Here is a 27,909-nt window from a genome sequence, read left to right as displayed (position 1 = left end):
CTGCATTTTGCTGTCTTTCTTTTTCAGTACTGCCCTGCACACACAAGGGTCAGTCCCATCCTCCAGGGAAACCCTTCTGGGCTGATTCTGCCTGCACAGAGCTTTGCGAGTGCAACCCTTCCACAGGTTTAGTCACCTGCCAGAAATCTCAATGCAAACCTGAAGAAGAATGTAAAGTTGTAAAGGGTGTGAGTGAATGTATGGCGAAAACCATTCCAAAACCAGTGATTCCACAAAAAGGTAACTTTTCAATATTAAAATTCATAGTCCTCTAAAAAACATTCAAGGAAAATCTTACACTTTTTGAATGCCTGAAATATTCTGAAATTCATCCATATTTGTATTCACAGTTAAAATTACACACTTGTAAGAATGACTTCTTCAAACAGAAACCTCAACACAGGCACTTGTTCATAAATATTAAATTATGATTCAATAGTTTTGATTCTGTGGTACATAATAGGGGGTGAAGCTGTCCAGTTGTATCATTAGTCACACGAAAAAAACATAATTATGTAGGATATGCTTCCCCTCAATATCTGGGTTCCTCCAATTATTATTGTCTTCCGGAGAGTTATTTGTTGATATGACTTGAAGATGTTTCGTCCAAATTTTGGAGTTTCATTTTAGTTTTTTTTTTAAATCTTCAATTCAGGCTCCTCTTTCACATTGTTTAGTATGATCTGTCTTTTGGTAAGGTAATATTGTTATATTTTCCCTCAAGTAAAGCGCGATACAGGTGAGACTGCATACGTTTGAACTTTCATGATTTAGATATATAATGATTTTATAAAAAGGCACTGATTCTTTTCAGTTCACTTCAACAGACATTTATTGTCATCAAGAGGCAAACTTTAGTCGGCCTAAAAAATTACCAAATTCAAAAGATGTTCAACTTCAAATGATACCAGATATCCTGCACCAGCAAGCTGGGTCCTCACAATTGTATCCATTAGATATACGCTTGTGTGCGAGTACGTGTGTTTGGATGCTGCTATAGACGTGGGCTCGCTTGGTCGTCAATAGGGCTGCAAATGACTTTCTGGGGTTGTGTTCACTGAACGAGCTACAGGGCTGCTGCGAAATGCAGATCATGTGTTCACTTCTGTGCACTGTGCTGCCTCTTTTAACAGTACTGACATGTACCCACAAGGGAAAGACTCATCCTCCAGGGAAACCCTTCTGGGCTGATTCTGCCTGCACAGAACTCTGTGAGTGCAACCCTTCCACTGGTGATGTCAGCTGCCAGAAATCTCAATGCAAACCTGGAGAGGAGTGCAAACTAGTCGGCACCATGAGCACATGCATTGCACTGTCTAAACGTATGTATAAGTTAATATGTTCTAATATTTTAATGCAACAACTGAATTATTACCTTTCTTTAAAGATACTGGTGGTCTTGTGCATACATGTATTTGGATACAGTTAATTATGAACTACGAGAAAAAAGCTTTCTTATTTTTAACTTTTGTGTTTCAGAAAAATATCACTACACATACATTACAGTCTTCATGTTCAATTCGAATGAAAAGGAGAAAGGCAAAAACCAGCTTTACATCACCTCCTATCTATCAGACACGAATGTGCTTGTCACTGTCAACAAGTCTCCATTCAAACATAAACTGACCATACAGGATGGAAAGTCTGTAACAGTGGAGGTACCTTCTGACACGGAATTGAGAGGCACCGGCAAATATTCCAAAACGGTCATGATACGTTCCAGCAAGTTCATCACCATTGTGTCCTCCAATCAGAAGACGAATTCAGTTGAAACCTCACTGGTGTACCCAGTCACTAAATTGGGCCTAGAATACTATGTCTTCACTCCATCAGCCTCAGGGTACCCAAAAGAGTTGGCTGTTTTTAGCTTGTACCGGTCTACATCGGTGACTGTGGAGTTGAAGTGCACTGTCACCTTTGAAGGTAAAACTTATAAGCCAAATGAAAAGCTTACTGCTCGTATTTGTGCATCTGTGGTCCTCTATCTGGAGTCCAATGAAGACTGCACCGGGTCAAGAGTGGTGTCAGACAAGCCTGTAGGTGTCATCTCAGGACATGCTTGTGCTTCAAAGAACTCCAAATGCCAGCACACCTTTGAACAGCTGTTACCTGTAGAGCATTGGGGTACATCCTACATTGTCCCACCTTTGGAGTATCAGAATTTGCAAGACTCTGTCTTTGTGTTTGCCTCTCAGCTCACCCGATTCACCTACACGTTTGGTCCCAAATCTCAGATTGCTGTCATCAAGGCTGGTCAGTGGAAAGAGATTCCAATGGGTAGGAATCCACCATTAGTCATCTCTTCCGACCAGCCCATTCAAGTCCTCTACTACTGCAATGGTGGAAAATTTAGTGATGGCTCTGAATTTGACCCTTTTATCATGAATATTGTACCCAATCAGCAGTTCTGTGAATACCACACCTTAGAGGGTATGGAGGACTTCAGGAACTATGCCCTTATCATTGCCATGACCGAGGACATTAACAAAGTGCAATTTGATGACAAGCATCCATCCTTCAATTGGCAGCAAGTTCATGACACAGAATACTCTTGGGCTCATTACACCTATAAGAAAGGGAGAGGTCACCACACAATGAAGAGCCCTTGTGCCCCCATTGGGGTTTATAGTGTTGGGACAAATGATCAAAACAGCTATGGAGCTCCTGCAGCCTGTGGACGTGAGTTGAGAACAAATGATGTTGTTAGGAGATAATGTATGACTTATTTCACTTTCAACTGTAAAGTCCAAATGAGAAAGACAGTTCAATCCTTTTATTGTCCCTTTTCTTATTCAGTCCTTACCTGCCACCACAATGGTCAGTACTATTCTCCTGGAAAGCCATTCTGGGAAGAATCTGGCTGCACAAAGCTCTGCCACTGCAACCCTTCCACAGGTTTCGTCACCTGCCAGACATCTCAGTGCAAAGCTGAAGAAGAATGTAAAGTTGTAAAGGGTGTGAGTGAATGTGTGGCAAAAACCATTCCTGCACCTGTTAAACCACTGAAAGGTAAGACATAATCATTGAAACAAATATTTTTCTGCAAAAACTCTCAAGAGAAATCTTGCACTATACCAAGTGTCAGAAATGTTCTTATGATCAACCATTTTTGTTTCCAGACTGGACGTGGTACAAGTCTAAAACAGACCTCTTTTCAAACACTTTAACAGAGATCATTCTTCCATAACTACAAATAATGGGTAACTTTCTGTGCACTGTGCTGTCTCTTTTTCAGTACTGCCCTGCACCCACAAGGGTCAGTCCCATCCTCCAGGGAAACCCTTCTGGGATGGTTCTGGTTGTACAGAGCTTTGCGAGTGCAACCCTTCCACAGGTTTAGTCACCTGCCAGAAATCTCAATGCAAACCTGAAGAAGAATGTAAAGTTGTAAAGGGTGTGAGTGAATGTGTGGCAAAAACCATTCCTGCACCTGTTAAACCACTGAAAGGTAAGACATAATCATTGAAATAAATATTTTTCTGACAAAAACTCTCAAGAGAAATCTTACATTAAAGCAAGTGTCAGAAATGTTTTTATGATTAACCAGTTTTATATTCAGAGTGCACATAATACAAGTCTAAAACAGACCTTTGGCTAAACACCTTATCAGAGATCATGGTTTTCATAACTGCAGATTGTGAGTTAATTTATGTGCATTGTGCTGTCTTTCTTTTTCAGTACTGCCCTGCACACACAAGGGTCAGTCCCATCCTCCAGGGAAACCCTTTTGGGATGGTTCTGGTTGTACAGAGCTTTGCGAGTGCAACCCTTCCACAGGTTTAGTCACCTGCCAGAAATCTCAGTGCAAACCTGAAGAAGAATGTAAAGTTGTAAAGGGCGTGAGTGAATGTGTGGCAAAAACCATTACTGCTCCTGTCAAGCCACTAAAAGGTAAGACATAATCATTGAAATAAATATTTTTCTGACAAAAACCCAAGATAAATCTTACAGTATACCAAGTGTCAGAAATATTCTTATGATCAACCAGTTTTATATTCAGAGTGGATATGATACAAGTCTAAAACAGACTTCTGTTCAACACCTTAACAGAGATCATTTGGTCCATAACTGCAAATCATAGGTAACTTTCTCTGCATTTTGCTGTCTTTCTTTTTCAGTACTGCCTTGTACACACAAGGGTCAGTCCCATCCTCCTGGGAAACCCTTCTGGGATGGTTCTGGTTGTACAGAGCTTTGCGAGTGCAACCCTTCCACAGGTTTAGTCACCTGTCAGAAATCTCAATGCAAACCTGAAGAAGAATGTAAAGTTGTAAAGGGTGTGAGTGAATGTGTGGCAAAAACCATTCCTGCACCTGTTAAACCACTGAAAGGTAAGACATAATCATTGAAATAAATATTTTTCTGACAAAAACTCTCAAGAGAAATCTTACATTAAAGCAAGTGTCAGAAATGTTTTTATGATTAACCAGTTTTATATTCAGAGTGCACATAATACAAGTCTAAAACAGACCTTTGGCTAAACACCTTATCAGAGATCATGGTTTTCATAACTGCAGATTATGAGTTAATTTATGTGCATTGTGCTGTCTTTCTTTTTCAGTACTGCCCTGCACACACAAGGGTCAGTCCCATCCTCCAGGGAAACCCTTCTGGGATGGTTCTGGTTGTACAGAGCTTTGCGTGTGCAACCCTTCGACAGGTTTAGTCACCTGCCAGAAATCTCAATGCAAACCTGAAGAAGAATGTAAAGTTGTAAAGGGTGTGAGTGAATGTGTGGCAAAAACCATTCCTGCACCTGTTAAACCACTGAAAGGTAAGACATAATCATTGAAATAAATATTTTTCTGACAAAAACCCAAGATAAATCTTACAGTATACCAAGTGTCAGAAATATTCTTATGATCAACCAGTTTTATATTCAGAGTGGATATGATACAAGTCTAAAACAGACTTCTGTTCAACACCTTAACAGAGATCATTTGGTCCATAACTGCAAATCATAGGTAACGTTCTCTGCATTTTGCTGTCTTTCTTTTTCAGTACTGCCTTGTACACACAAGGGTCAGTCCCATCCTCCTGGGAAACCCTTCTGGGATGGTTCTGGTTGTACAGAGCTTTGCGTGTGCAACCCTTCGACAGGTTTAGTCACCTGCCAGAAATCTCAATGCAAACCTGAAGAAGAATGTAAAGTTGTAAAGGGTGTGAGTGAATGTGTGGCAAAAACCATTCCTGCACCTGTTAAACCACTGAAAGGTAACAAATAATCATTGAAATAAATATTTTTCTGAGAAAAACTCTCAAGAACAATTGTACACTATACCAAGTGTCAGAAATGTTCTTATGATCGACCATTTTTGTTTTCAGAGTGGACATGATACAAGTCTAAAACAGACCTCTGTTCAAACACCTTAACAGAGATCATTGGCTCCATAACTGCAAATCATAGGTAACTTTCTCTGCATTTTGCTGTCTTTCTTTTTCAGTACTGCCCTGCACACACAAGGGTCAGTCCCATCCTCCAGGGAAACCCTTTTGGGATGGTTCTGGTTGTACAGAGCTTTGCGAGTGCAACCCTTCCACAGGTTTAGTCACCTGCCAGAAATCTCAGTGCAAACCTGAAGAAGAATGTAAAGTTGTAAAGGGCGTGAGTGAATGTGTGGCAAAAACCATTCCTGCACCTGTTAAACCACTGAAAGGTAAGACATAATCATTGAAATAAATATTTTTCTGACAAAAACCCAAGATAAATCTTACAGTATACCAAGTGTCAGAAATATTCTTATGATCGACCATTTTTGTTTTCAGAGTGGACATGATACAAGTCTAAAACAGACCTCTGTTCAAACACCTTAACAGAGATCATTGGCTCCATAACTGCAAATCATAGGTAACTTTCTCTGCATTTTGCTGTCTTTCTTTTTCAGTACTGCCTTGTACACACAAGAGTCAGTCCCATCCTCCAGGGAAACCCTTCTGGGATGGTTCTGACTGCACAGAGCTTTGCGAGTGCAACCCTTCCACAGGTTTAGTCACCTGCCAGAAATCTCAGTGCAAACCTGAAGAAGAATGTAAAGTTGTAAAGGGCGTGAGTGAATGTGTGGCAAAAACCATTACTGCTCCTGTCAAGCCACTAAAAGGTAAGACATAATCATTGAAATAAATATTTTTCTGACAAAAACCCAAGATAAATCTTACAGTATACCAAGTGTCAGAAATATTCTTATGATCAACCAGTTTTATATTCAGAGTGGATATGATACAAGTCTAAAACAGACTTCTGTTCAACACCTTAACAGAGATCATTTGGTCCACAACTGCAAATCATAGGTAACTTTCTCTGCATTTTGCTGTCTTTCTTTTTCAGTACTGCCTTGTACACACAAGGGTCAGTCCCATCCTCCTGGGAAACCCTTCTGGGATGGTTCTGGTTGTACAGAGCTTTGCGTGTGCAACCCTTCGACAGGTTTAGTCACCTGCCAGAAATCTCAATGCAAACCTGAAGAAGAATGTAAAGTTGTAAAGGGTGTGAGTGAATGTGTGGCAAAAACCATTCCTGCACCTGTTAAACCACTGAAAGGTAAGACATAATCATTGAAATAAATATTTTTCTGACAAAAACTCTCAAGAGAAATCTTACATTAAAGCAAGTGTCAGAAATGTTTTTATGATTAACCAGTTTTATATTCAGAGTGCACATAATACAAGTCTAAAACAGACCTTTGGCTAAACACCTTATCAGAGATCATGGTTTTCATAACTGCAGATTATGAGTTAATTTATGTGCATTGTGCTGTCTTTCTTTTTCAGTACTGCCCTGCACACACAAGGGTCAGTCCCATCCTCCAGGGAAACCCTTTTGGGATGGTTCTGGTTGTACAGAGCTTTGCGAGTGCAACCCTTCCACAGGTTTAGTCACCTGCCAGAAATCTCAGTGCAAACCTGAAGAAGAATGTAAAGTTGTAAAGGGCGTGAGTGAATGTGTGGCAAAAACCATTACTGCTCCTGTCAAGCCACTAAAAGGTAAGACATAATCATTGAAATAAATATTTTTCTGACAAAAACCCAAGATAAATCTTACAGTATACCAAGTGTCAGAAATATTCTTATGATCAACCAGTTTTATATTCAGAGTGGATATGATACAAGTCTAAAACAGACTTCTGTTCAACACCTTAACAGAGATCATTTGGTCCATAACTGCAAATCATAGGTAACGTTCTCTGCATTTTGCTGTCTTTCTTTTTCAGTACTGCCTTGTACACACAAGGGTCAGTCCCATCCTCCTGGGAAACCCTTCTGGGATGGTTCTGGTTGTACAGAGCTTTGCGTGTGCAACCCTTCGACAGGTTTAGTCACCTGCCAGAAATCTCAGTGCAAACCTGAAGAAGAATGTAAAGTTGTAAAGGGCGTGAGTGAATGTGTGGCAAAAACCATTCCTGCTCCTGTCAAGCCACTAAAAGGTAAGAAATAATCATTGAAATAAATATTTTTCTGAGAAAAACTCTCAAGAGAAATCTTACACTATTCCTAGTGTCAGAAATGTTCTTATGATCAATCATTTTTATATTCCGATTGATCATGATACAAGTCTAATATAGACCTTTGGCTAAACACCTTATCAGAGATCATGGTTTTCATAACTGCAGATTATGAGTTAATTTATGTGCATTGTTCTGTCTTTCTTTTTCAGTACTGCCTTGTACACACAAGGGTCAGTCCCATCCTCCAGGGAAACCCTTCTGGGATGGTTCTGACTGCACAGAGCTTTGCGAGTGCAACCCTTCCACAGGTTTAGTCACCTGCCAGAAATCTCAATGCAAACCTGAAGAAGAATGTAAAGTCATGGAGGGCATTGGTGAATGTGTGGCAAAAACCATTCCTGCATCTGTGCATCAATCAGAAGGTAGTTTACATTAATGAAAATTAATATTCTTTCCATCAATTTTTCATGATAAATAGTGAATTTTATTAAGTCTTGGAAATTTTATGATCAATCATTTTTGTAATTGGCGTGAGCATGATACACAAATTCCTGTGTCAGAACTTCTTAGTGTAGGTACCTTCTGCAGAAAAGACAGATGCCATTTTATAGACTTTAATTTTTGTGGTAGTGAATATGGTAATGCTGACCAGTTTTGGCATTGACATTCCACCCCAGTATCATCAGCTTCACGGTTTCCTCTTGGACAATTGTTAGTGGAGGGGGAACTGTTTCAGAGTTTAAGCAGCTGCCAGCTATGTTAATTAGCTCACATTTATCGATTGGTTCAACATACGAGCATGGAGATCAGAGAGCCGGAGGTTATTTCGACTTTTCTATGACGTTTGTGGAGCCGCTCGTGAATTCAGCAGCGAGTGCAGTGCCTTCGCTATCAATACTTGGGAGAAAAATGTCAGATTTAATTTCAGAACACCAACAAGTGTCAGTCCTTACTTTTCTACATTATAATATGCCTTCGAATGGATGGTTTTTTTGTAGCAAGAGCATTTTTTTCCGCAGCAGGGGAAGTTGTTTCTAGTCAGTCAGTTGTCCCCATAAGAGAGAAGGCTGGTGTACCTATCTTTCCATTTGGTGAACTGTTTCAACCCAAGTTTTTATTAAATAATTGGATGATAATGGAAGAAAACAAATACATAAAATTAACATTACAGATATTTTTGTGGATACATTTATCTGCAGAAACATCAGATATCATCTGTCTAATCAATCATTAATTACTTTTGTGTTTCAGAAAAATATCCCTTCGTGTACATCACAGTTTACATGTTCAATTCAAAAAGAAAGGAGAAGAGCAAAAATGCCCTCAACATCATCTCCTATAAACCGCATACAAATGTGGTTGTCACCGTCAATAAATCTTCATTCAGGAAAGAGCTGGATTTGCAGGGGCCAAAATCTGTGACATTGCAAGTGCCTCCTGAAACTGAAATGCAAGGTACTGGTAAATATACCAAAATGACAATTGTTCGTTCCACCAAACTCATCACGATTGTGTCCTCCAATCAGAAGAAGAATTCAGTTGACACCTCACTGGTGTACCCAGTGACTGAATGGGGCAAAGAGTATTATGTCTTTACTCCATCAGCAAGAGGATACCCGAAAGAGTTTGCTGTCTTCAGTGGACAAGATGCCACCTCTGTGACTGTACAGTTGAAGTGCGCTGTGAAATTCCAGGGTAAAGCTTATAAACCACGTGATAAACTAACTGTAAATCTTGGTGCATCTGAAATTCTCTACCTGGAGTCCAATGAAGACTGCACCGGGTCAAGAGTGGTGTCAGAAAAGCCTGTAGGTGTCATCTCAGGACATGCTTGTGCTTGGAAGAACTCTAAATGTCAGCACACCTTTGAACAGCTGTTACCTGTAGAGCGGTGGGGTACATCTTTTATTGTTCCACCTTTGGAGTATCAGGTCCTGAAGGACTCTGTGTATATCTTTGCTTCAAAGCCCACTCATGTCACTTACCAGTTTGGTGCCAAATCTGAAGTCATTGATCTCAGCGCTGGTCAGTGGAAAGAGCTTCCAATGGGTAAGAGTACACCATTAGTCATCTCTTCTACACAGCCCATTCAAGTCCTCTACTACTGCAATGGTGGCAAATTTAGTGATGGCTCTGTATTTGACCCTTTTATCATGAATATTGTACCTACTGACAAGTTCTGCCAGGCCCACTCCCTAGAAGGTATGGAGAGCTTCAGTAACTATGCCCTTATCATTGCCAAGACCAAGGACATTAAAGAAGTCCAATTTGATGACAAGCATCCATCCTTCAAGTGGGAGCAAGTTCATGGGACAGAATACTCTTGGGCTCCTTACACCTATGAGAAAGGAAAAGGTCACCACATGCTGATGCATCCTACTGCTCCTATTGGAGTCTACAGTGTGGGCACAGCAAATGAAAATGGTTATGGAGCTCCTGCTGCTTGTGCTCGTAAGTAGCCAGAAGTATTTTTCTCACAAAAAGTAAGCATTCACAGCTTTAAATTTGCACAGAGAAGATTAGAATCATGAGTAAATTTTTAGTACTACACTATCCCTCTTTCAGTCTTGACCTGCACCCACAATGGTCAATACCATCCTCCTGGAAAGCCATTCTGGGAGGACTCTGCCTGCACAGAGCTTTGCGATTGCAACCCTTCCACAGGTTTGGTCAGCTGTAAGGAGTCCAAATGCAAAGCTGGAGAGGAGTGTAAAGTTGTAGAGGGCGTGAGCGAATGTGTGGCCTTTCCTGCATCTGTGAATCTGCCGAAAGGTAACACATAATCATTGAAATAAATATTTTTCTGACAAAAACTCTAAAGAGAAATCTTACACTATACCAAGTGTCAGAAACGTTCTTATGATCGACCATTTTTGTTTGCAGAGTGGACATGATACAAGTCTAAAACTGACCTCTGTTTAAACACCTTAACAGAGGTCATTGGTTCCATAACTGCAAATCATGGGTAACTTTCTGTGCATTGTGCTGTGTTTCTTTTTCAGTACTACCTTGTACACACAAGGGTCAGTCCCATCCTCCAGGGAAACCCTTCTGGGATGGTTCTGACTGCACAGAGCTCTGCGAGTGCAACCCTTCCACAGGTTTAGTCACCTGCCAGAAATCTCAGTGCAAATCTGAAGAAGAATGTAAAGTTGTAGAGGGTGTGAGTGAATGTGTGTTAAAAACCATTCCTGCACCTGTGCATCAATCAGAAGGTAGTTTACATTAATGAAAATTAATATTCTTTCCATCAATTTTTCATGATAAATAGTAAATTTTATTAAGTCTTGGAAATTTTATGAACCACTGAAAGGTACCATTTTTGAGTGCACTTGCCAGCAGATATCCTCAGCAGATATAATACAAAATTTCAACTTGTTTTAAGTCTAAAAAGACTAAAGGATTGGATTGGTATTTTTGAAACCAGGTTATATTTGCCGATAATCTTGAATAACTGTGAGTAGTGGAGAATTAAACCGAAACCTTTTTGTTGCATCCTCATACATGGCTCCCATTGGAATACAATACAAATTTAGCCATGTTCTAACACTGAAAAATCCATCGCAAACAGAGTATAGTATCAAAAGTTATGAGCTTGGGGAGTTGCATTCTTCTGGCTGTTATAATTGCTAGCTAAATCTGAGCAGGACTTTGCATGTAGGGGGAAATGGTTGCAATGGTGGCTTATTTGTTTACCAATCTGTAGCTTTAGACCAGCCAGTTGAGACCAATCTGCATTGACAAAATGTTCATGACAATTCAGCTTATCAACCCAAAGACATTAGCAGCCTAAACAGATATTCTTTTCGGGCAGCTAGCAGTAGCAACCTCTGCCAGTGTTTTATTTCTCCAGCAATCAATGCGAGCCAACTTACGGATACAAGTCCTTACAACGTTAGCTAGCAAAGTTGGTAATTTATCGACATTACATATCCCAAATCCGGTGTCTGCTAGTGCTGCAGCAAGAATGCAGCCGGACATGGGAAAAACCTGAATGGTTCGAGAGATAGTGCTTTTGTGCTCATTTTCATTCCTTTGGTTGCATTACATTACATTACACGCATTTCGCAGACGCTCTTATCCAGAGCGACTTACACAACATTTTACATAGCATTTACATTCCATCCATTTATACAGCTGGACATACACTGACGCAATTCTGGTTAAGTACCTTGCTCAAGGGTACAATGGCAGTGTCCTACCTGGAAATCAAACATGTGACCTTTAGGTTAAAAGACCAACCCCTTACCCATTATACTACACTGCTACCTTAATAATCAGTAATGTCAACATGTTCATTGCACACCCGATGGTCAGCAAAATGGAAATCATGGAGAGGTGTGTTGATATCTACCTGTATAACAAGCTTTCATTCTATTCCCACAATTGGGAGCAGTGCACTTGCAAACTATTTCATAGCATGTGCTTCATTTAGCAAGACTACTAAAACTATTAGCTTGTCTGTACACTGTTTAGTTTGTTCACGATGATGGCGGTGATGTGGTGCACCCACGTAGGTAAGGACTGCCCAGAGTACAGAAGTTTACAGTTGGCTGGGACCTAATACATGGTTTGAGAATAAATAGTTCCAACTGAAATGGAACATTGCTCTTTTTCCGAAAGGATTTATAAATTTCTGAAAAATAAGTGGAGACCGCTATGAATATCCTCAGCATCCCATTTTTGAGAGAAATGTTTATCATGCTTTTTGAAGGTTGCAAACTTTTCCCCCAATGTATTCCTATCGGAGCCAAAAAAAGGGTTTAAAACCCAAGCAATCAGAAACATTTTTGTCTCCACTCCTCAGGATTATTCCAAAATATGGTCTGGGTTCATAGATACCAAGCCTAACCTTTAAGATTTATTTATTTTTTTGGCTTTTGCAGTGCATGTCTTATTCAGAGTAAACATGATGATTTGTTTTGATATTCTTCATGTCAGATTGCTTTGCACTCTTTTCACAGTCGATGAGTGTCCAGTCAAGAACTGCTACTGTGATCATCAGGGGAAACAAATGAAGGTCAGCCTGCCTAATCCTAAACATCTTACATCACCTATTTCACAGGATACTCCACACAAATATACTCCCACACTCACACATATATACATGTATACGGCTTGTTTAAACATTTTTATCTACATTGTGCCCATTCTGGTATTAAAGTCACGATACAAATTTGACAGAAATGACAACTGCCTCATGGGATACCTGTGTTTGTGCCTCATGGGAGACCTGTGTTTGTGCCTCATGGGATACCTGTGTTTGTGCCTCATGGGAGACCTGTGTTTGTGCCTCCCGGGAGACCTGTGTTTGTGCCTCATGGGAGACCTGTGTTTGTGCCTCATGGGATACCTGTGTTTGTGCCTCATGGGATACCTGTGTTTGTGCCTCATGGGATACCTGTGCTTGTGCCTCATGGGAGACCTGTGTTTGTGCCTCATGGGAGACCTGTGTTTGTGCCTCATGGGATACCTGTGTTTGTGCCTCATGGGAGACCTGTGTTTGTGCCTCATGGGATACCTGTGTTTGTGCCTCATGGGAGACCTGTGTTTGTGCCTCATGGCAGACCTGTGTTTGTGCCTCATGGGAGACCTGTGTTTGTGCCTCATGGGAGACCTGTGTTTGTGCCTCATGGGAGACCTGTGTTTGTGCCTCATGGGAGACCTGTGCTTGTGCCTCATGGGAGACCTGTGTTTGTGCCTCATGGGAGACCTGTTTGTGCCTCATGGGAGACCTGTGTTTGTGCCTCATGGGAGACCTGTGTTTGTGCCTCATGGGAGACCTGTTTGTGCTCAGTTAGCTTACCTCCCTGTGGCTTTCCAACACTGTTGAGTGTCACAAGACGACCGTAAAGCATGACGGAAGGGGCCGAAACACATTCGTCTCCCTGTCTCCTTCTCCACTTTGGGCAGTTTGGCGAGGCCTGGCTGATGGGTAACTGCTCCGAGCGGTGCGTCTGCCTCGCTGGGGGGGCAGTGCAGTGCGAGAAGGTTGGGGGGTGCGCCCCAGGAGAAAGCTGCGTGGAGCGGGGTGGGGCGTGGGAGTGCTCCACGCCTGAGGCCACCTGCCACCTGCTCCCGTCCGGCGGGTTCCACAGCTTTGACGGGCTGGAGGACCGGCTGTGGATGGAGGGGACCTATTCTCTGGCAGTGCCTGGCCCCGATGCCCAGTTTGCATTCAGGATCACTGCCCACCTGAACCTCTTCGCCTGTGAGCCCGCGGTGACCTTCACCACCCTCTTCTACAAAGACCTGAAGGTTGAGGTGAAGAGAGACTTGACGACAGAGGTGAGCAACGCAGTTTTCTTTTGCTTTACTCTTTCGTTATTTTTTCATTTTTTTTTAGAAGTTTTTTCAAAATGTATCGCTTGAAGAAATTATATTTATTTGTCCTCAGCTGCAAAAGAGGCATTGGGGACTCGGAATACAACCCCATTTGTAGTCCTCTTAAGCCCTAAAAAATGCAATGGAGCAGAGCAGGATGGCTCTGGGTTAAAGTTCTGGCCGGGGAAATGTCATTATTCTGCTGATGCCACATCACCCCGTTCTAAACATCCCAAACAAAATGCAGTTTTGCTAAGAGGACAAGGAAGACTGCTTGCCTAACTTTTAAAGCACCAATTAACACCGGTGCTGTTAGAACAAGTGGTTCATTCATTTATGAAGTAAATATATGAGAATACTGTCTGACATTTGAGTGTTAAAATGTTTTTTGTTTTTTTTTTGGGGGGGGGGGGGGGGGGGCAGGTGGATGGAAAAGCGGTGTCCCTTCCTTTCCGCACAAACAACGGCCTCGAAATTGAGGAGTCCCAGGACACTGTGGTGGTTCGGCACACCTCCGGGCTGACCTTGCTCTACTGCGGCAGCGGGAGGGTCAGCGTGACCCTCACCGCGGCCTTCAGGGGCAAGATGGCGGGTCTGTGCGGCAACTTCAACGGCCAAGCCAAAGATGACCTGAGGCTCCGCGATGGCTCCGTTACCGAAGATTTTGATGAATTCTACAAGGATTTGAGGGTTTGACCAGGTGAGTTTAACAACATCTTTGCAGCTAGCCTAATTGGTAATTCAGTGTACACCACAGTGCAATGTATTCCAATGGACAAATCGATGTGTAATCTGGAACTGTTTTGATCATGTGGCAATGTTCTTCAGGATTGAGGAGATACTCATCTTAATTTGAGATGGAGACCTAAAGCATTCTGGACTCAAGAGATTTGCTGGAATGGAAACCATATCTCTGCTTTACCCTTGGTGGCTATGGAATCAAAGCAACATGAGAATTTGTATTATTTTCTATTGTGTTCTGTTCTTATTTTTACATTTAAACTTCATTCATTTATGAGGCTTTTTGCATTCAGAGCATACACATGTATCAGTTTAAGCCTGCATCAGTGCAGGGCATGATATAGATCTAGTCTCTGCAATCAGATTTAAGTTAAGTTTTTATGGATTTTTTTTCCATTTATGAAAAAGTGTTTTAGGGATTTAATTAAAACAACTTCATTTTAAAAAATGTGTTGCAGTCTTAATGTATTTGAGTTTTAGATTATATATTTTGGGCCTTGAACGAGAGAACTAGAAAGTGGCTGTCAAAAGGACCACGAAACAGAAGTCACCTTTTTTATACCCTTTTTTCTATTACGACAAGGACATCCAGTTTGTCTGCACTTCCTTTGTCGCATGGTACTTCAGTCCTCCTCCTCAGGTCACCATAGCCTCTTTGTCAAGCCCCTTCCCAATTACAATTATCTCATTTACACCACCTAAATAACCTACGTCGATAAAGTAATTGCAAATAATCTAGCGCAGGCAATGACTGACAGCAGTGCTTACAAGCGACACTCATGTTAAATTCTGTTAGATTACTTACAACTATAGACATGCTGTAGTACTTTTAAGTATTGTACAGGGGCATGATTGGTTTTGTTATAAGCAGTGGGAAATGCCCACATTAAAAATGAGAGCAGCCTTTAACTTGCACAAAACAATTGTCATGATTCAACTAATTAACTAATCATGGTCTTCAATCAGGAGAATCAGGTGTCTTAGCGCTGGGCTAAAACAAAAACCTGCACCCACACCAGCCCTCTTCGGAAAAGATTGGACACCCCTGCTTTGTATGGATTCATTTTTCTTTCTACTGCAGCGATACTCAGCCCTGGTCCTGGAGCGCTATCTGTAGCATTTAGTTTTTGCTTTAAGATCAGTGACCGATTCAGACTCAAGAAACCAGGTGACTCGAGTTAACTGTGGAATAAACTGCTTTCACAATTTCTGCGCTACTTGATATATTGTAAAAAGGGTAGGTCAAATAAGCTAAGGCTTCTTCCTACACCTTTTCGGTCATTTTAATATTGGTTCTTTTTTTTATACACACCTTTTGGAAAAATGAGTTTACTTATTATTTACTGATATCCATGTACACTCATCTTTGTAAAGATAATGTTAAGGACCAAAATAAACTGTCTGTCTATCTACTCAAGTTCTGAGTAGCAACAAAAGCCAGCACCCTGTGGCTGTCCTCGACCAGGAGTGAGGCTCACTGGCTCCAAGACATGCTTTTGGTATCATTTAAACTTCCATCCTTGTGCACTTTCATTTCTGACTCTCCCCATTTTAGATCAACTAATTGTTTTTTATTTATTATTATTATTATTATTATTTTTAAAAATAAATGTCTCAATTAGAAACTCAATTGCGCAATTTGTCACTTGACTGTGCCACTGGGGAGCCTATAGGGAACCCTGAAGGATTGCCATTGAAATACTACATGCTAACTACATGAAACTACTTCCATGTTAAAATATTAACGTTAAAAATCAAATAATACACTGGGACTTGTTTTTCTTTTTAGGTAGATGTAGCATAACGTTTTTGTTTTGCTTTTTATATATATATATAACGTTATAACGTTTATCGAATTAATGATCATAAGCACACACTGCTGTAGGGAACTATCTTTTACAGCCAGAATGTTCGGCTTGACGAAAAGTAGGTCATAAATTTGTTGAAAAATACACACACACACACACACACACAAACATTTTAATTTATGAAGTTGAAGACTATAAAGTTAATTTTAGGCAATAAAGAAAAGTCTACTTCGTGACAGCTAGACGATCAATACTGCAACACAGTCGTCAATACAAATTTGCCTGACAGTAAGGTCCATTCTATTGCACGATGTAGCTATTCGCAAGCCAAATTCGTCCTCCCCAATAGACGGGGGCCAAACGTACAAGTTGCATTCAGATCGTAAACACAAGGTAATGTGTCATTGACAAGAATTCCTACAGTAGCCAAAATTGACAGTGCAGTTCGCTGGAGCCGTGTCAAGTTTCAGTTTTCGCAGATGGTCTGAGCAGGAAATGTGGAGAGCTTCTCCACTTCCTCTCCCCTGTGTTTAGTCCGATGTTAAGCATCTTTTGCTCTCCACATCAGTCGCGGTCTATACTCGCGAACAATTAACCGGACAAGAGTTTAAGTCAATTTAGCGCGCCTTCCAGCAGCCCGTCATCAAAAGCGAAGACGCACAGTCGTTCGACTTCATTCTGAAGGGATTTTCGAGACTTCTTCACGGTTCCATCTATGTTCTTTCTGTTAATATACTGTAGTTTCATACCTGAAGGCAAATATGTTGGAAGCTGCGTTTGTGTTTAGCATCGTCTGCATGGCATTGCCAGGTAACCGTTTTATTTGGTTTATGCCTGACATGTTTCATTTGCTTGGGTCCTCTTGTGATTCCTATAAGTCACTTAGATGTCCTTGCATTGCACCGAGTTATTTATAATGTATTGATTGGATATTATTTGCGGGTATCAGCCAAACGACTCGTGTCCCTTGTACTTGAGACAGGCATGCGTTACACGAGCCACTCATAATCATCACTGGCATTTCTACTTGTGTTCTCAGGAGTTTTGGGAAATGTGTGGTCGGTGTCTTTCCCCATCAAAGAGTCCTGCGTTTGGGCTGGAACGACAACTACGCTGCCATGTAGGTACGAGTATCCCAGCGGGTTCACGGTAACGAACGTGATGTGGTTCCGTCTCACTGTTGACGGCAAGAGGGAGTTTGTTATTCACACCGATCAGAACCTGGTGAGCCCCACCTACAAGGGCAGGACTCGGTACACGGGTAGCTACAAGACGTGCAATCTACAGATCACTAATATCAGGAGCACCGACAGCGGGCTGTACCACTTCAGGTTTGAGACAGACCGCTGGCAAGGCAAATGGACCTCAGCTGACGCAGCAACCCTTTCCATTACAGGTAAAGTCATTTTACCGTGTAGCGTAGCATTACGGATAATGAATTGGGCTTGCAACTCTGAGGTTGCAGGTTAGATTCCCAGCTGTGGCACTGGTATCAAGAAGTTGAACAAGGTAGCCTACTTAAACTGAGATGCTTAAGTGAAAATCCTGCTCTGCGAATATTAATATACATATGTTTGTATATACATATAAAAGAAATGGAAGCTTTGCAAATTGTTCTTGCTAAGAGTGTTTGTTAAATGTCTAGCTGTACCTGCTGTGTAAAATTGCTTAATATTAAACGGCATTATATTAAATTGAACTATTAATATATTATTATATATTATTAACTAGAGTACATTTTGTGTCATACAGTGTATGACAACATGGTACATGTATACATGTGCACTTGGTTAGTTGTTTGGCTTAATTGTGCTTGAATTGAATGACAATGTTGATATTTTCACCTTTAATGTTTTGAGCCACTACCTGTGCATCTGTTACAGAGCTTCAAGTAGAAGTCCATCCAGCTAGAACTGAAAACAGGTTTGCGTCCGGAGAGACTGTTTATCTGAGATGCATTGCGAGGGGATGTGCAGCGTCGGGGAAGACATTTGCGCTCTACAGGAACGGAGTGAACTTGGGGCCGGCCAATAACTGGTTCACAATTTATAATTTTGACCAACAACACGCAGGCACGTTCACCTGCCGTATTCTCCCCCAGCGGATACAGTCCCCGGGCATCACGCTGGGTGTTGGCCGTAAGTAAAATCGACCGAAAACGGTGACATCATCATCATCATGCTATTTGCAAACCATCGAAACGGTGAATGTGAGACTCGACGCATATGACAGTTTTCATGGCAGTAATGCAGACCCTTGTTTTACAGTAGCGTCGCTGTGGAAAGACAGACTTCTCTGACCGAATTAATGAATTACTCACATACATAAACCTAGATTTCCATAGCTTTTTTTTCTGAAAATACGGACGGCCCTGACCTTTGCATAGCGTGGGAATTAATTATGTAATCATAAAATATCATAGTTCTTTTCCTGGTTGTTTCCTGAACTCGTCCCTGTGCTCGCAACAGATGCTCCGCGATCGACGTCGGTCACGGTAAGCCCGCCGGGCGCGATAATGGCGGGCAGCTCCGTGACCCTCTCTTGCCGCAGCAGCGGCGAGCCTCCGGTGGAGAGCTATGCCTGGTTCAGAGATCGCCAGAGCGGCAGCCTGCCCGACAGCTTCAAGCCCCAGCTTTACCTGAGGAAGACGAGGCCCTCTGACTTTGGGCTGTACTACTGCGTAGCCAGGAACTCCCTGGGCTTCGAGAGGTCCAGCCCCGTCCTGCTCAACATCACCTGTATGTACCCGCAACCTCGTCGACTGTAGCTTCACCTGCCATAGCTTTTTTTTTTTTTTTTTTACAGTCTGTAAAAAATTTGAACGTTAGAACATGAACATAAAAAGCCCATCTAGATTCGTCATTTACCTTACAAACTAGACAGCTTCAAGCACTGCATCAAGCCTGAACTTGAGTACCCCAAGTGTCCCTGCCTATATGACAGGACCTGGCAAACGGTTTGACATTTAAGTTTAAAAAAGTATTCTATTCAATCTTAATCAAGATTTTCCAGTTTATATTGTTGTCTCTCGTACTGTATATTAAAGAAATACAGGTGCACCTAATTCCCACTGATGTCATATGAAATGGCAACACAGAAAAGAAAAAAATAACATACAATATTTACTCAATTTACACAATACATTTATCATAGCTCAGCATTTTATCATGGGGCAGTCAGGGAGAGGTTGTTAAAAGTGGATGTTTCTGAAAGAATTTAAAAAACATGGCAAATCCATTTTATTTTGTGCGTAGCTCTAGATGCCAGGAGCAGATTGAACCATTCTTGAGTAGATACAGTAAGAGAACCTTCCTTAGAATTGGTCATTTATGTGAAAGTGTACTTTGAGTCATTCATTCTTGTGCAATAACTTATTTTATACTCAGACGAGACAGAACCAGTGTCATAAGACTTCTGACCTTTGAGACTGGATGACAAATTTTCACTGACACAATTTCACCATGTCGGCCACAGCTTTGTCCCCCACTATTTTCAGCCGTTGGAGTTGCCAGTTTTTGTTTTCACCCTTTACTGGAAAAGAAATAGAAATATTATCTCTCATTTGGTTCCTGTTTCAAAATTTTTTTAATTATATATATTTTTTGTTTAAAAAGGCTGAGGCCTTTGTTTATAATATTATAATATGTATTATGGGATGGATTACCAGCTCGCTGCTTTCGATCTCCCTTTTTGCGATGGCAGCTAACTGCTGTCAGCCGCTAGGGGTCTAGTATTAGCAGTCACCGATTTGATTATTTGAAACCAAGGCGTTCGGTTGAATGCAAATACAAACGGTGAAAACTATACCCCAATCGTAGTGGTTTTAAAAGGGGAAAATAAAAATGAACTTTTAAACAGTTGCGAGATGATTCTTATTCCCTAATTTCAGCATGTTTTTTTTTTTATTTAGTTATTTTTTTTAATAGTGGAGATTCCCTTTAATTTCTACAGCCAGTTCAGACTCAGTAGACCTGGTTTAGATAAGTGTGTACTTGTGTGTAAATGAAGAACCAGCACGCCCTGCGGCTCTCCAGGACCGCGAATGAGGACCACCGAATAGGCCTCTATTGACCCCGAGGGCCTCAGCAGTGCCCGCGGTCCGCGGCTTCCTGCGCCGTTTCCTCTTTCGGTCTCGGCCACGGCCCGTCTTGTCTCGTGATCTTTCAGACGCGCCGACGGGGACCGAGGCGCTGGTCAGCCCGGTCAGCGGTGACATCACGGAGGGCTCGTCGGTGAACCTGACCTGCCGCAGCAGCGCCAACCCGCCGGTGACGCGGTACGCCTGGCACCAGGTCTCCGGCGCCCGCTCCTGGAGCAGGGGGTCCCTGCAGAACCTCAGCTTCCCCAGCGTCCGAGCCCATCACGCCGGCCGGTACTACTGCACCGCGTGGAGCCCCCTCGGGCAGGAGGCCTCCGTCCCCGTCGGCCTGCCCGTGCTGTGTGAGTGTCCGCTGCGCGCCCCGCTGGCGGCGCGGCGCGCCGGATTTCACCGGTCTGTGGCGCGTACGTCGTCCAGCTTGCGAGTTTGAACTACGCGCTGGCTTCGGTTCTCGAAAAGCTGGTTAAATTCAAGATCGCAGAAACTGTCACCTGGGCTGACCCTGAAGTGAAAGTAGGTGCTTCAGAACAGTGCTTCACAAGGCTTAATGCCAAATACATTGAGATATCAAAAACTGCCCCGTTGTCTGTAATTCCCTACATCAAAGTGCAATATTGTGTATTTGTGCGACTGCTATTCCCTTGCGATTCACTGTGCAACAACAGTGAAACAGATATGAAACTGTGGGTTAATTACGTTACATTTTAGCCATTTAGTAGGTGCGACTTACAGGGATGTAAATATATAATGTACAGTCCATTTATACTGCTGGATATGTTACTGAAGCAACTATGAAGTACTTTGCTCACACACACAACCAGAGTGCACCAGCTGTGAATGAAACCTGGAACCTGGGAGCCCGAGCCCAGTTCCCTGCCCATTATGCTACATTGCCGTCCGGTAAAGGCGGGAGGAGCTCAGGTTAAGGGAATGCTCTCCGCCACGTTTGCGATTCGTCCCGTCTCTCCCAGCTGTGTGAAACGTTTTTTTTTTCGACGTGTGTCTTTCAGACGCCCCCAAGAACACTTCGGTGTCAGCGCGGCCGTCCAGCGAAATCGACGCGGGCACCTCGGTCACCCTGACCTGCAGCAGCAACGCCAACCCCGCCGTGGAGAACTACACCTGGTTCAGGGTCGATGAAGCTGAGGCGTGGGTAACCCGATCGGGCCCCAGCTACACCATCGCTGAGGTCAGCCCCGGGGAGGGGGGGCGCTACTACTGCCAGGCCCGTAACCGGATCGGGGCACACAGCTCGCCCATCCTCACCGTCCGGGTGCGAGGTAGGTGGGGAGGGGGTGGATGGGTGGGGGAGGGGCAGGCCACCTGTGTTGTTTGTCCACTCTGCAGACCTGACATGGCGGGGGAAGGGAGGGGGGCGGGGTTGTTGGAGGGTGTTGGGAGTGGACACAGGGGTGCTGTGTCTCGTGACATTTTACAGGGGTTTTGTGAAAGTCCACCAAGAATAAAATTGTGCAGAATTTGGTTATTAAATTCACAATTAATTTTATGCACCATGTGTACAGACAATGTAAAAAATTCTGTGGGAAAAGTTGATGTAAAGTGGCAATGCTTTTCAACCTTTAGGGGCGCGTCCTATCCAGTGCTGTGCAAAATACAAATTTTACCAAAAGTTCCTGGCTTTTATATAAGTTAAAAAAAACCTTTACACTATGCATAATGTGCATTGTGAAAATAAATGTTATTGAAAAACAATTCAGAACTTCAGTCTGAATAAAACAGCATCTACTGAATGCCATGTAAATGCAAATGTACAGTTTAATGACTGTATTTTTGCTGGATTTTCGTGAGGTTGCATATCCTGGCCGCGCGTCCCAAACAAGAGACGTCCCTGTATTTATCCGATGAAGTGTAACATTCTACCAGAAAAAGGGGGAGGGGCTTGTTTCGAACGGATCACATGGGGAGGGAATCAAGTGAGCAGTTCTATCGATCAGCTGATGAAGGTGAAATCCCTGTAAGGATTTTAGATGTACAGCCAACCCAAGAGCTCCTGGCACCCTTCAAAAAAATGAGCAGCAATGATATGGAGAAAATAAATAATACACAAACTGATTCAAGTTTTCTGCTCAAACATTTCGGGAAACTTTTTACTTTCACTCTAATAAATATAATTCTTATTAAAAACATTTTTTTTTAGTGGTAGCATTTTAGGGGTCAGAACTATTGCTGCTGATTTTCGTGAAAGGTGCCATTAATTTGTGGGTTGACTGTATGGTGGTGCGTTTGGGAGTATGTCAGATTCTGTAGAAAAACATGCACGGTGTCAAGTGGTTAGCATTGTTTCCCCATTTTTACAACATTGAAAGATTCCATCGGACTATGTCACGAAATAATTAAGTATTAAGTTCCAAATTAAAAATTCTGGAAAATAATCAGCAATCTCTAACGGTCTCTGGCTCCAAATTCCTTTATGCTTTCGGATAAGAAGCAAACTCTTTATCATATTTTATGACATTAAGCATCATCATCTCCTGGTTGACCTGTGGCCAGTGTTCAGACAGACCGCACGTTTCTCTGGGGTCATCAAACTAATAATAACCTTATTTTCCATGACCTTTTAGTCTGGCTTGTGAACATTTATGAACTTTTACTGCTGTTGGGGGGTCATGACTAAAGCTGTGTGCAGGAAGCAGTCCTTGCCTTTCTAACCTTCCCCTTCAGCTTCGCTGTATTAGCTGTAGTGCACATGGAATCCACGAGGGGGCGGCAGAGGACTCATAAGAGCATAGTGTAGTGTGGCAGCTAGTAAGCTGGCCCTATAACGCTGGAGTTACACGCTCTTATCTTGGGAGTTGAAAAACTTAAGAACATAGAAACATTTGATGAGAACAGCCCCATTTAGCCCCATCTTGGCTCATAATATTTCCTCCCAAGGATCTGCTTCTAGTACATGACCTTCTAATACAAGTCCTGTGCTGTCCCGTGCATTGTACACAATGTTAAGTGCTTATAATGACACAGAGAATACGTTGCCTTGGATGAGGGCATTTGCTTTGCATGCAAACGAGGTAATGTCATTTTCAGACTAATGGGCGTGTCTTGTTCCTGATTGACAGGCAGGCTGAAAGTGATCGCATTGGCTTCTGCTGTGGGCGTGTCCGCCGGTCTCATCACACTCACCGTGATGGTCATGATCAGGTAAGGAGACTGCCCTACAGCTGGCCTTCCCATAATGCTGTGCGTGCTGCCACTGTTTTACATTGATGTGACTGGCATTAGAATTAGCAAGGGTGGACATTTTGATGCACGTCACAGCATATAGCTCTTTCCTTCACATTACCTTAGTTGTATTGTTTTGCATTGGTTTGCTTGTTGATGATGTCAGCAGGAAACGATGTCACCACTAGATAGGGTGTATCAGGCATTGCATTTGGCAGGAGTACTGATGTCCGTCTGCAAAGTACAACTAAATTGAAATTGCTGACATGGGCGCTACATGCTGTCTTTATGTTTGTTTAATATTTATGTGCTACCATGTTTTTTGGCCAGTCTCTGGTACAGTAACCTTTTGGCCGAAAGTCTGGCTGTTCTAGCATTACCTCAGGTCTGCACAGACACTGACCCGCCTCCTGTTTCCTCCAGTAAGAACATGCACAGGGTTGACACTGAGTCTGCTGAAGAAGACAAGCAGGTGATGTAAACAGTACCTGTAATATCCTGTGTTAGCACTGTGATACTCCGGTAGTCCGTGTGTCCGGGTTTTACTCAGCACGGTTATTCAGCTAACCCCCTGAGCATGCTTCATGACACAGGCCCCAGGAGGCAATTTTGGGGATGATTAGGTGGCCAGGTTTAGGGAACCAGTTCTGTGAGAATTTGATCAGGACACTAGGGTAAGCATCTCACGCTTCTCCTGGGGATTTTAATAGTGAATCAGATACTGACTTTAATGCCTCAGTCGAAGGACACAGTTTTACCATGTCGTACATTGAAGCGTGGGCGTTTCTCATCGCTAATGAAATTGAAATTGTTTTTAGGTGGAGTTAATACAACGGACATCCTCGTCATCAGGGGACACAATGTTTCTTGAGACACTTCAAGAGACGTTTCAGGCGAGATCCACAAAGATGACAGACATACCAGTAAGGAAACACTTCCAAGTTCTGTCACAAGGGGTCGCCACACTGCTGCCTCCCAATTTTTCAGATGCCCGTTGTACTGTATGTCCCATGACAAGCCTTGAATAGGGGAAAAATCTAAGCTAAAAGCACCCTTTGGAGTAACGTGCCGTTTGCAGAACGGCATGTTACGTGCATTTAAGCATTGTTGATATAAGAAATTATACAAAATTGGGAGGCCCAGCCAATAGTTTGGAATCTACTAAAGTAATCAAAGAAAATTTCAGTGAAATACCAAAGTGGGCAGAAACCTGGCAGATTAAATTTAGTATAGCCAAATTTTAAGTTCTGCTTGTGGGAAATAAAAACATTTGGCAGGATTACTTTATGGGAGGAACTAAATTGGAATGTGCTGAATTTGAAAAAGACGTGGGAGTAATGGTTGATCAAAGCCTTTCAGGTTCTAGCCACTGTGCTGTGGCAGTAAAAAAATGGCAACAGGATGCTGGGATATATAGCCAAAAGTATTGAGTTTAAATCCAAAGAAGTTATACTTATCTTATATAATACATTTGTCTGAACACACTTGGAGTATTGCGTGCAGTTCTGGGAACTGTACTACAAGAAAGATATAGAGGCTCTGGAAAAGGCTCTAAGAAGATTAGGTACAGATAATGGATGGACGGATGGATGGATAGATGGATATGATAGCTAAAAATAAGGTACACCGCCCAGCCTCCGTTTGAATACAGCTTTCATGCAGGCTTTGTGGGGAGGGTTCCTTCAGCTTGCGGTCTGTTTAACACCATGAGGCATAAAGACCCCCCATGCATGTTTGATGCAGGAGGAGCCGGAGGATGTGTATGAGAATGTGCACGAGAATGTGCATCCCTGCATCGTCCCCATAAAGGATGTGACTCAGAACCCAGAGGCAGATGGCCCTCTCAACTACATCACAGTTCATTTCTCCCAGAGGTTCAGGTAAGAGCAGGCAGACCGGGTAGACACGGCAGGATGTACCTAACTGAAAAAAAAGTCAGTGGTAAATGATTGCTCATCATACTTTTTTCAGTTTTTTTTTTTTATTTGAAAAAAAATTCTGAAAAATACGGAAGTGGGATCCACTCTCTGCCACACCAGAAGCCTGCGTTATGTCCGTTGTGTCCTTTTGTGTGTTGGCTTGATATGGTAAAGTGTTCTCCCTCCACCTCACGTGGTGGAGCATGTTGCTCTGGCAGTCGAGTGTGTCTTTTATTGCAGATAACTGACGACACCTGCGGGGCCAGCGAAGGCCAGGATTTGCACTTTTAAATGGAGGCGACGCCCATCCATCTCTCTCTAATATCTGCTCTCTTGTAATCCACAGTGCTGCTGGCATTCTTGGACTCCGACTTTCTTTTTTTCTTAGTTAACGTTGTTATTTTATTTAATACATTTTCTTCATGAGTCAGCTATTTTGTGTGGGATATTTTATGTTCCAATTTTCCTGGGGCGAGTCGTAACATAATATGAAGTCAAAGAGCACCTCCATTTCCATGGGGTTTGTGTGTCTGAAAATGCAAATGCAATCACAAGTCTCGATTGCAGACTGTACTTAGTTCTACTAAAATATAGTAGAATAAGTACAGGTGTTGAGCAATAAACCAGCATGTGAAAATTGTGCAGATCTTCCCAATGGGTAGGTATCATTTAATATTATGGTAAAGGGGGAGGACAAAGCCAAATGCTACCACACAGTGCAAAGCCTGTCTGAATAAGGATATGACACCTCTCTTTCTTAACTTTCAGCCACGAGCAAATTCCTGCCACAAAAACACCATCAGATGGAGAAAAAGAGTCTAGGAACGCCTCTGATGTCATCTACACAGCTGTGGCCAGGCCCAGTCATTTGTAGAGGTAGAGTATACACACTAAATAAAGCAGTGCTCTTTGCAAAGTGCCCTAGAATCATCCATCAAATTGTGGAATTAGCCACATGGCCAAACTGAGGCCTGGGTTCAAAAAATCATTTGTCCTTTTCCCACAAAAGCACAGTTTGGCGAGTTCCTTCTTGGTGATGGGTTGTGAAGAAGAAAGAAAAACACAAAAAATTCAGTTTAATGGTGAGGGAATTTAAGCCTGAGACTGGAGATTACTGAAAGCTTGGCACAAGCACTTTGGACAAAGAAATAAGCAAATGCTCAAACGGGGCTTTTATGTTTTACGTCTTTTTTTTTTTTTGGCATGTGACCTCCATCTGATTGATGCTTCAGAAATTTTATTTTTCTTTTATTCAAAGGGTTAGGATTGATTCAGAATGTGCACAGAGATGGTTATTCCTGCATTAAGGATGATTTGAATGGGGTGTGCTACTTCCATACAAAGAGTACATAGCCAAAAATATGTGGACATCCAACATCTCATTTTATTTGGGTCATATAGTGTATGTGTGTGGCCATTGTAGCCCTCTCTCTCTCTTTCTCCCTCTCCCTCCTCTCTCTCTCGTTAGATGCTGTATGTGTGGGTCCTGCTCAGATGAATGACTTTGTGTCCCCTGCCTGCAAATTCGTCCTGCTCATCAGATGCATTGAAGGGCGTGACATTTTAATTCAACTCACATCTTCGCACGGACTTTCAGTTTTGACATTCTGTTGTCCCAATTCAATACCTAGCTGCTATTAATATACTTGGCCATGAAATATATGACTCAACTCACTTCACTATTAACAGACTAATTTAATAAATACTTCTGTTCATAGAAAATGTCTGATTTTGGAGTTTCTCTTTTGCTGGTGGTTTAAAGTGAGAGGCGTAGAACTGAACTCCACTTAACAGGCTATATTATGAGGTAGCGCTGAGAGGCAAACACTGTGAAAAATATTTTAATATTTCAATGATTTATGGCCAGGTTATAACGGTTGTATGACAACAGGCGGTCTTTAAGTTGCATGCTATTTCCATGTTAAAAAGCTGTATGTAAATAAAGCGGAGGAAGGCTTGTATTCTTTGATACCCCCTTCATGAGAAAAGCTGGTTTATGTTTAATTTGCTCCCACACTGTGATAGAAACAAACTTGTGCCAGAAATAAAATGGTGTTTGTGTTTAAATATAACTGTAATAATGACTGTTATTTAACTACAGTGTCTAGTATTGCTATTTCAAAATGCAAAATGCATGCAATATGGTTGACTGCGAGAACACGAAGATCATAATGCATTGTTCCAAAGTAATATTAAATTACCCACAATTACCAGCTGTACGTTTCAAAGTTATGATGTGGCGCCTTAACTACAAATCAGAACATGCAGTGTAATAGCATGACAATTAATGCAGACTAAGATTTGTAAAAGTAAACAGTGCATGATGTCAACAGGAACAAGAGAGGCCAAGAAAAAGGGGGGTGAGTGAGAAAGAGTGTAAAGGGTTGCCAGGCAAC

The 27,909-nt window shown here is 42.2% G+C and overlaps 2 protein-coding genes across 2 annotated transcripts; both read left to right on the top strand.

Moving 5' to 3' along the window:
• Window positions 1-65: 65 nt before the first annotated feature.
• Window positions 66-14,919, top strand: LOC118206993. The gene is made up of 22 exons (XM_035380237.1): window positions 66-240; window positions 1,134-1,322; window positions 1,480-2,679; window positions 2,797-3,009; window positions 3,236-3,448; window positions 3,679-3,891; window positions 4,119-4,331; window positions 4,562-4,774; window positions 5,002-5,214; window positions 5,445-5,657; window positions 5,886-6,098; window positions 6,326-6,538; window positions 6,769-6,981; window positions 7,209-7,421; window positions 7,652-7,864; window positions 8,694-9,893; window positions 10,107-10,214; window positions 10,445-10,657; window positions 12,407-12,462; window positions 13,356-13,730; window positions 14,190-14,466; window positions 14,595-14,919. The coding sequence occupies exons 1-21, from the start codon at window positions 201-203 to the stop codon at window positions 14,460-14,462; spliced, it is 6,210 nt and encodes a 2,069-aa protein (XP_035236128.1). The 5' UTR covers window positions 66-200; the 3' UTR covers window positions 14,463-14,466; window positions 14,595-14,919.
• Window positions 14,920-16,856: 1,937 nt separating this feature from the next.
• si:dkey-33i11.1 (B-cell receptor CD22) lies at window positions 16,857-27,592 on the top strand. The gene is made up of 12 exons (XM_035410847.1): window positions 16,857-17,125; window positions 17,355-17,711; window positions 18,199-18,453; window positions 18,784-19,053; window positions 20,483-20,755; window positions 21,425-21,694; window positions 23,492-23,573; window positions 24,018-24,066; window positions 24,413-24,517; window positions 25,338-25,474; window positions 26,282-26,389; window positions 26,982-27,592. The coding sequence occupies exons 1-11, from the start codon at window positions 17,077-17,079 to the stop codon at window positions 26,385-26,387; spliced, it is 1,953 nt and encodes a 650-aa protein (XP_035266738.1). The 5' UTR covers window positions 16,857-17,076; the 3' UTR covers window positions 26,388-26,389; window positions 26,982-27,592.
• Window positions 27,593-27,909: the final 317 nt, after the last annotated feature.

The sequence above is a fragment of the Anguilla anguilla genome, chromosome 1 (assembly GCF_013347855.1).
Source record: "Anguilla anguilla isolate fAngAng1 chromosome 1, fAngAng1.pri, whole genome shotgun sequence".
Classification (NCBI taxonomy): Eukaryota; Metazoa; Chordata; class Actinopteri; order Anguilliformes; family Anguillidae; genus Anguilla; species Anguilla anguilla.
This window is presented reverse-complemented; position numbering and strand designations above follow the sequence as displayed.

Bases quoted from the DNA above. Each gene is read 5' to 3' on its own strand.
- LOC118206993 (XM_035380237.1), top strand. From the start codon at position 201: ATGGCGAAAACCATTCCAAAACCAGTGATTCCACAAAAAG. The intron at 7,865-8,693 runs GTAGTTTACATT...TTTGTGTTTCAG, and splicing joins ATCTGTGCATCAATCAGAAG to AAAAATATCCCTTCGTGTAC. The intron at 13,731-14,189 runs GTGAGCAACGCA...GGGGGGGGGCAG, and splicing joins AGAGAGACTTGACGACAGAG to GTGGATGGAAAAGCGGTGTC.
- si:dkey-33i11.1 (XM_035410847.1), top strand. From the start codon at position 17,077: ATGTTGGAAGCTGCGTTTGTGTTTAGCATCGTCTGCATGGCATTGCCA. The intron at 17,126-17,354 runs GTAACCGTTTTA...TTGTGTTCTCAG, and splicing joins CGTCTGCATGGCATTGCCAG to GAGTTTTGGGAAATGTGTGG. The intron at 24,518-25,337 runs GTAAGGAAACAC...TGTTTGATGCAG, and splicing joins CAAAGATGACAGACATACCA to GAGGAGCCGGAGGATGTGTA.